General features: G+C 50.8%; 1 protein-coding gene across 1 annotated transcript; it reads left to right on the top strand.

Annotated features, from left to right (window-relative positions):
• Positions 1–1,773: 1,773 nt before the first annotated feature.
• On the top strand, positions 1,774–7,764 carry PRDM8 (PR/SET domain 8). Its single transcript, XM_065878154.1, has 4 exons — positions 1,774–2,009; positions 4,279–4,499; positions 5,494–5,725; positions 6,152–7,764. The coding sequence occupies exons 2-4, from the start codon at positions 4,281–4,283 to the stop codon at positions 7,762–7,764; spliced, it is 2,064 nt and encodes a 687-aa protein (XP_065734226.1). The 5' UTR covers positions 1,774–2,009; positions 4,279–4,280.
• Positions 7,765–8,986: the final 1,222 nt, after the last annotated feature.

The following is an 8,986-nucleotide window of genomic DNA, read 5'->3' as shown; positions in this document are numbered from 1 at the left end:
TTTGAGAAGGTTTCTTTGAAAACTCAATAGCTATCCTGAACATTTAAGGGAGAATTCTTCCTTTACTTCCTAGTATATGGGGATTTTGCAACCCTTCTTTCTCCAAGTCCCAGCTTAATCCTAGACAACAGCTCTGTCTGGTCAGAAGGACTCAGAACTTATGTGGGGGCCAGATGAAAAGAGAAGGGGAGGGAGAGAGAGAGACAGAAGGTGGGAGGGAGGCAGATAGGAGAATTTGGTGGGAAATTCCTCGCACTTTTTTTTTTTTTTTCTCCTCTGCAAAATCCTTTCCAGGCTTCCTTGTATGGTAGGCGCCAGCGAAGAAAGGCGCTCCGTGCCTGGTTGCCTCACTGGGTTCCGGAGGGAGGTCTCTGAGCTACAGGAGCATCAGAGTAACATTGCACACACCTTTTCCTTTTAGGCTGCTCTTTGCCAACCCCCAATCCACTTACCTTATTTAAACACTGGCTAAAAACTAGGCTGTCTTCTCAAGTCGTGGTTCTGCTTTGTCCACTGTAGCGGCTACACGTCCGATTTATCCTAAAGCTAACTGATTGCCCCCTTCAACGTAGTGGTGTTGTGGATGAGGCTGAAGGAGTGGGACTGTCTATACCACTCAAAGGTCTTTCTTCCCTTAGGAGCAGAGAGTTAAATGTCGAAAATGAACCCCGAGATCCCCCAGCGAAAATGTGTTGCGGGCCCCTGTTGAAGGAGTCAACTTTCAGGCTGTTAAAGACCTCAAGTCATTAGCATCAACTGCTGCGCTAAAGGGGCCAGCCAGCGCCTCTAAGTGGCTTAGCGCACAAACGAGGCTCCCGAGACGGCGTCGGCCACTCCATTCACTCTTCCACCACCTGCTGGACGTGAAAAGCTCTCCGGAGCCCATCTCGGTAATAATTTTTACTTTAACTCACACTTCCCACCCCTGGGGGGTCTTAGACTACCTGCCTCCCCGGCAAGGGACCCCCTTGGGGATTATGCAGAACGCGCCAGGCTGAAGGCGGAAGAGCCTGAAAAGCTTGAGTCCCGTAACCTGGGTTTTTCCCACCAGTCCCCTTCTCACCCCTTCCCCCGCCCAGGTAAGTGTGTGCTGGGACCAAAAGACCCTTGTAAATCCCTTTCGGAGGTCTGGCGGCGTCCCTACCCCATCCCTCTTACCCATCTCCGTGTTCAAGGAAAGACTGAGCCAAGTTCTCACCAAAGCGCACCCTTTCTGAATCTTGCTCGTGAGGGCTTGGTAGTGTGAGCGCTCCTGGAGAGAGCTGACGCCGGTTTATCACCCCCAGGCAACTAACTGCTCGTGTCAGCCGCGGCTGGAGGGCCAGAGAATCCCTCGGGGCTAAACCGCAGCCCCCTTTCCCTTCACAGAACTCAGACTCAGGCAATGCGCGCGGGATCCGTGCGCGCGCTGAGTGGCCAGCTGTCTGCCAGAGGTTCTCCAGGTGCCAAGCGAAACGGGAAAAGGCCCTCTCCAGGTCTTTTGGTACTTCCCTTTCCGACCCCAAAACTGATTCCCACCACCACCACCACCACTCTCAGAGGGCCGAGGCTTTAGGAGGAGGCGGGCCGGGCCGCACTAGGAGAGGCGTTGCCACTTGGCGAAAGCGCTCGGGGCTGCGGGGCGAGGGCAGGCCGGAGAGGTTTCCAGGCAGGCGGCGCCGCCGTAGGGAGCGCCCAGACCAGCAAAGAGTTAAAGGGAGGGGACGTGGGCTGTCACGCGTCATTGGGCAGATTATGTGCAGCAAACAAAAAGTGTGTGTCTGCGTGCCAGTCAGTCACTGCATCGGGTCCATCTGTACAACTCTCTCTCTCTCCTCTCCTCTCCCCTCATTTCTCTCTCCACGTCTCTCCATCTCTCTCTCCTCTCTTTAGGCAGAGCCTACAAGACAGCAACACCAACACCTCTTGACATGGAAATACATTGATACAGTAGGCAGAAGAAACACTCGATTGCATCTCCCGGTTCCAGGTGGCCTTATTTGGGCGATTTGATCCTGACCTTATTCCTGGTAAGTCTATTTGCATTGATGGGAGAGGAGGATGGGAAGAAGGCAGGTTTGGTGGGGAGAGTGGAACATTTTGTCCTCCGTCTTCTCATTATCCAGAAAGGGTGGGGGGGTAATTATTGACGGGATCTCTACTGCCAATAGGGTTATACAAAGGGAGGAGGGGTGGAGAGCCCTTTGGCGAAGAAGCCAGCGACTGGGGAGCGCGCGGCCGCCAGACAATGCCTGCCTACGGGGGAGGGCGAGCGGCCGGCGGCAGCGACGGCTTTCGGCGAGCCCAGCGGGCTCTGGGAGGATCCCCCGGGCGTCTGAGAACGCGGGCTTAGAGGAGGATGCAGAACTGTGAAAGGTTAGGTGGCAAAGGCGACCGCGCGCGGGCGGCAGAGCCCAGGCTCTCGCCCAGCTGTATTGTGACCGACTCGAGGCTCGTGGCGGCCGCCGTGGCGACGCGAACCCCTATTAGCGCGGCGTAGCGAGGATCTTTTCACCGTATTGTTAGGTAGAACTGCATTTTAATGATTGGTCCCTGCTGTTGCCCGAAGTGACGGGGCGACCTCTCGGCACAATGAAACGCTTGTGTGAAAGAGACTTAAAAGGAAGAGAAAAATTGGAGCATAAAACGCTGAATTGAGGAAATTGAAAAGGAGAGAATAGGATTCCGTTGAAAAGGAGGTTCTGAGAGATTCTGAGGGATTTTTTTAAAATGTATTTAAATTTGCAGTTGGAATCAGAAGGGCTACCTTGTGTTGGGTAAAATGCCCAGGGATAGATGCTGTAGCATAATAAAGTAAGTTTCTACTGTATGGATAATTTCTCTTATTCCTGCCTGGCATATACAGCCCATACTTGACATTTGGGGGATGCAGCAGAGTGAATGGAAAAGAGGCTGACCAAAGTTTCATGCTCTGTTAGCTGGAAAGAAAAATAAATAAATAAAAGCACTACCTTGTAATCACATTTGCAAGATTAATTGGTTAATAGACATTAAGATAAAAATGAACATGACTAATATTATTCCATGAAGAACAGCTTCTGAGGAATAAAATTAGGTTTCCCTTTCCTGCTACTTAAATTGTACAAAACATACTTAAATAACTGCCTATGGAGACGTTATTAGGGAAAAAAACAACTTGGAGGAATCTCTTAGTCAGAAAGAGTAAACAATGCAGTTAGTTTAAAGCCACTTTAAAATTTAAATATGTTTTGTTTGTTTGTTTGTTTAATGATAAGTCTTGTGTGTGTGTGGGAGGGTGTCCAGTGGCAAAGAAAGGAAAATGTCTCCTTATGACAGCTTAATAATAGAGAGCTCTCCATCGGGGCATCACTTTCTGAATTACTGCGGATTAAACAGCTGGAGAGCCCACCGAGGTCTACTCAAGCGGGGCTGCCCCCTCTTGCCCAGACAAGGTCCTATCTGGGGGAGTGAGCATTTACCAATCATGACACACGCGGTATTTCAGACTGGGGACCCTTCAGTCCTGCCTTATACCTACACACTTCATGAGGCACATGCGACTCTATCCACCCCCTTGTCTAACAAGGTAACTGGGATTCACCCTCATCCATAAATAAGCGTGTCGAGAAAAAAATAATTACCTCTGCTTGCTGCTTTTAATGAAAGCCCTCGGAGGGACAGTGTTGGATTATGGAAATGAGCAGACACACGTCCCCTCTTGTAGGCTGCAGAGAAAGGTTAGCTGACATGGAATCAGTGGCCCTGACACTCTACTTGAAATCCATTCGCCATGCTCTGCTGTCTCCGCCTGCTCGCAAATGCTGCTCCCCTCTTTGGAAGAAAAAATAGAATAAAATCAGCTCCCTGGCGCCCAGTTCAATACATAAGAGTAGAAGAGAGGAGCTTTCTCCCAAGGGTTAGAAGTTTCTCTCAGTCTGGAAAGTCTATAGGCTAGTAAAAAATCCTATTGTTCTTCCCTTCTTTCTCCCTCCCCCCATCTTCCCCCAAGGTAATGAAAAAAGCGATCTTCTCTTTCCTAGCCCAGTTTTTCTTTCTCTCTAGCAGTCAGTCCGCTCTGAGCTCCCCCATCACAATTTTTTTAAATAATTTTTAAAGGAAAAGAAAGTACTCTTCATTGGCATCTTTGTAATATGCCAGATTTAATCTGCCATTGGCTTTATTTTTGAAATAAGAGCGATGCAAAAACCAGGCGAATTCAAGAAAAATCTGTCTAGTAGTCAAAACGTTCTGCCTGGATTCAGAGAGGCAAAAGGAGTAATGTAACTCGTTTCAATTGTCCTGTGTATCTGTCTTCAGTGATGGAGGATTCGGGCATCCAGAGAGGCATCTGGGATGGAGATGCCAAAGCTGTCCAACAATGTCTGACAGATATTTTTACCAGCGTTTACACCACCTGCGACATCCCTGAGAATGCTATATTCGGTCCCTGCGTCCTGAGCCATACTTCCCTGTACGACAGCATAGCTTTCATAGCTCTCAAGTCCACCGACAAGAGAACGGTCCCTTATATCTTCCGGGTAAGTCTTGGCCGATGCTGTGTAGGGTTATGAAGGTAATATCCTTTTGAAAATGGACTAAGAATCATTCTAATGGCAAGCTGAGACAGGTTCTGAATGTAGAAAATGCAATGATACGTGCCATTCTATTTTACACACCAAAAATTAGAAAAGCAAAATTAAACTCAGAAGTATTGTCAACTGGTTTTCCAAAATAAGTGACAAAAATTGATTTTGAATGCCAGATATGTCTAAATCAGTGCCTCAATTCTGGGCTTTCCTGGAGATGAACACCACTTCCTTAACATTTTGGGAGGTTTCACTAGGGTTGAGGCTATTTGCATACTAAGTACTTGCTATAAGTACTTTTATTATAAATATTGGGTGCATTTGCCTTCCAATCCCAGAGGCCTCTTGTTCCCTGGAATATTACTCTTTCTGGTTAAGCTAGCTAGTGCCTAGAGTTTGTATTTAAATAAAAATGTTAATGTTTTGACAATGAAACATCATTAAAGTCATATGTTTGAGTGTGAAAAGTCCTCTCACTTCCTATTCTTTCTTTACAAAGAACTATTAATTGTTTAAGCCAAAATTAGGAAGATGAGTGAATGCCACAGAATAATTTTTAAAACCTAAGCCTGCTTTTTACTTCTAAAACAAAGAAAATTCCCCATACTTTTGCAACGTGATATAATTTAGCAATCAATTCTCAAGAGGTTAACACTAATTTGAATTGTAAGAAGAAATTTGCTAATTTGGTGTTCAACCAATATACGATGACTTAAATAATCTACATAATTGATGCAGCTTTCTAGGAACATTATCTTGCCTGCCGGCCACAAACATGAGGATGGCTGTTAACTCGGGTCAAGTTTTTGGAAGCTTGACCTCAGATAATTCTTTGGGAAAGAATAACAGAGGAAACGGCCCTGGCTCCTGTGGCTTCATTCTCTCACAAGAGTTTCCCTCCCTCATCCCCTTCCTTCTTGTATTCTTTCTTTTTTCTAAACTGTAGGTAGACACCTCAGCGGCGAATGGTTCCTCAGAAGGTCTGATGTGGCTGCGTTTGGTCCAATCAGCCAGAGATAAAGAAGAGCAGAACCTTGAAGCCTACATAAAAAACGGACAGCTGTTTTACCGCTCTCTCCGCAGGATTGCCAAAGATGAGGAGTTATTAGTTTGGTACGGGAAAGAACTGACTGAGTTACTCTTGCTCTGCCCCTCTAGATCCCACAGCAAAATGAATGGTAGGTTGGCTCTCGACCTGCGTCTGGGCCCTTAGCTAGCGGGGGAACGACGCAGGGAGCGGCGGGGCTCACTCTGGCGCCTCGGCGCGCCTTTCCTCCCTTGGAGTGCCTCATAGGGAGCTTCTGAGATATAGTCCGGAATGAAGCTGGGACAGCTAGGTGAGGATAACTCGGGGCACGCTTGGCTTAATGACTGCACTCCCCTCAAATCATGAGGGAAAGTTAGATCGGGTCTTTCACGATGTTCTGTACTCAGGCACTCAGGCCCTGAGAAGCGAAGGTGGCTTTGTGAAGGGGGTGATGGCAAACTGGCCTAGAAACGATGCTGAGTAATCATGTGGTGTGTGTGTGTGTGTGTGTGTGTGTGTGTGTGTGTGTGCGCGCGCGCGCGCAATTGTGTGTATGTGGTGTTTGCTCACTAAGCAGGGTCGTCCCCTTACACATGCCTGGAATGCAGCCAACGTTTCCAGTTTGAGTTTCCCTATGTGGCGCATCTGCGCTTCCGCTGCCCCAAGAGACTTCACAGCGTTGATGTGAGCCCCCGAGAGGAGCAAGGCAGCGGCGTGGGCACCAAGGATCACGGGGGCGGCGGCGGCGGCAAGGACCAGCAGCCGCCGCAGCCGCAGGAGGCACCCTTGGGTCCCAGCCCCAAGTTCTGCAAAGCCGGCCCGGTCCACCACTACCCGGCCCCCTCCCCCGAGGGCGGTAACCCGCCTGCGGCGGGCGGCGGCGGCAGCAGCGCGAAGCCGTCCACGGACTTTCACAACTTGGCGCGGGAGCTGGAGAACTCCGGGGGAGCCAGCAGCTGCTCCCCAGTGAGGAGCCTCAGCGGCTGCAGCGACCACCAGGGGGCGGAGCTGAGTCCCGACGGCAACGCCGCGGGCGTGGGCAAAGGGAAGAGGAAATTCCCGGAGGAGGCGGCGGAGGGCAGCGGCGGCGGCGCGGGGCTGGTGGCGGGCAGGGGCCGCTTCGCCGAGCGGCCCCCGCCCGCCTCCAAGGAGGACCTGGTGTGCACGCCCCAACAGTACCGCGCCTCGGGCAGCTACTTCGGCCTGGAAGAGAACAGCCGCCTGTTCGCGCCGCCCAGCCCGGAGACAGGCGAGGCGAAGCGCAGCGCCTTCGTGGAGGTGAAGAAGGCGGCCCGAGCGGCCGGTGTGCAGGAGGAGGCGGGCGCCGACGGCGGGAGCATGGCCGCCGAGGAGCAGGACGCGGGCGGCGGCGGCTCCTCCACGCCCGTGGCCGCGTCGCCGGCTGGCTCCGAGAAGCTGCTGGCCCCGCGGCCCGGGGGAGCGCTGCCCGGCCGGCTGGAGGGCGGTAGCCCGGCGCGGGGCAGCGCCTTCACCTCAGTGCAGCAGCTGGGCGGTGCGGGCGGCAACGGCGCAGGGGGCGGTGCAGGCGCTGGGGCCGCGGGCGGGGTGGGCGGCGGCCAGGGCGCAGCGTCGGACGAGCGCAAAAGCGCCTTCTCGCAGCCGGCGCGCTCCTTCTCGCAGCTGTCCCCGCTGGTGCTGGGCCAGAAGCTGAGCGCGCTCGAGCCCTGCCACCCCGGAGACGGTGTGGGCCCCACCAGACTGTACCCCGCCGCCTCCGATCCTCTGGCCGTGAAGCTCCAAGGAGCTGCGGACCTGAACGGAGGTTGCGGGTCTCTGCCGAGCGGCGGTGGTGGTGGCGGCGGCGGGCTGCCCAAACAGAGCCCCTTCCTCTACGCCACCGCCTTCTGGCCCAAGAGCTCCGCCGCCGCGGCGGCCGCGGCGGCTGCGGCCGCGGGGCCCCTGCAGTTGCAGCTGCCCTCGGCGCTCACGCTGCTGCCGCCCTCCTTCACCTCTCTGTGTCTGCCCGCGCAGAACTGGTGCGCCAAGTGCAATGCCTCCTTCCGCATGACCTCCGACCTGGTGTACCACATGAGGTCGCATCACAAAAAGGAGTACGCCATGGAGCCCTTGGTGAAACGAAGACGGGAGGAGAAACTCAAGTGCCCCATTTGCAATGAGTCCTTCAGGGAGCGCCACCACCTCTCCAGGCACATGACTTCGCATAATTGACACGGAAAGGACTCCAGCTTTCCACGCGCGCACACGCACAGTCGAGCCTTGCAGGAGCAAACACACGAGGACATCCACCACCTCCTTGTGACCTGAAGCATCGCACCCAGACACACACACTCACACACGTGCTCTGCCCCCCCAACCTTTACATCCAAGTGTTTACCCGTGACCTACACTACACACACACACACACACACACACACACACACACACACGAGACAAGATGGTGGATTTTTGGGTGGGGTGTTTAAGAGGTTTTCTTTTGAATGCACGTATTTTCACTTTCCCCAAAACAAAGTACATTTTTAAAAATGTCATATATTGCAACATATTGATGCATTTGTCATACGTTTCTACTTAAATTATTAAGCACTTACGATTTAGATGGAATAATATGTAAGGGCAAAATTTATTTTAGATATAAAGTAAAGGAGGAGGGTGAGATGCTTTCTGCATCTCTTGATTACAGTTTGTGTTCCTACAAAAATAAGCAAAACAAATAAAAAGAGGGTCACCATTCAATTTAAGTTTCCAGGGGGAAGTGCATGTGTCATGAAATGATTATGGACTTCAATGAAGAATGTCATCATTATGTAAATATGTATTTCCTTTTAATACAAAGTGTAATTTTGTGCCAGTGAAATGGAGTCTGAATAGTTATGTGTTTCTTTTATCCCTGGAAAGATTTATTAAACTTTATATAGATTATCTGGATATGTTGGATGCTTTGACAATAAATGACTATTTTCTTCAAAGCAATTATTGGGAAGGTGTTTTAAAATGTTTTTTGTAGCTAAGGGCTACGCTCTGAGTATATACCATATATATTTCATTGAGTGCCCGAAAAGGAGGGGAAGAAACTGCAGAACAGAGGAACGATAAACCCTACCCTACTTGTATTATTTACTCTAAGCCAGTTTTGAGCCTAAAAGTGAGAAGACAAAGTCTGATTATTATTTGGAAAATCTTTATCTGGAGAGTGTTGAGCTTCTTGATCAAAGGACAAATCATCTAAACAAAGATGCCTGCCATGAAGCTAACCTGTCCCTGGGATGTCATCATTCTTTTCAGCAGCAGGATAACTAGCATTTTCACAAGTGGCCAAAGACAAATAATTTTCAGACCTGGATCAGGGAGACCAGGTGAAAAGCCCACTTTAGGTTCTACTAGTGATGCCTACATGGAAGAGTATCTTGTGCTCTAGAACCCTTCAGCTTTC

This window comes from Phocoena phocoena, chromosome 5 (assembly GCF_963924675.1).
Source record: "Phocoena phocoena chromosome 5, mPhoPho1.1, whole genome shotgun sequence".
Lineage (NCBI taxonomy): Eukaryota > Metazoa > Chordata > Mammalia > Artiodactyla > Phocoenidae > Phocoena > Phocoena phocoena.
This window is presented reverse-complemented; position numbering and strand designations above follow the sequence as displayed.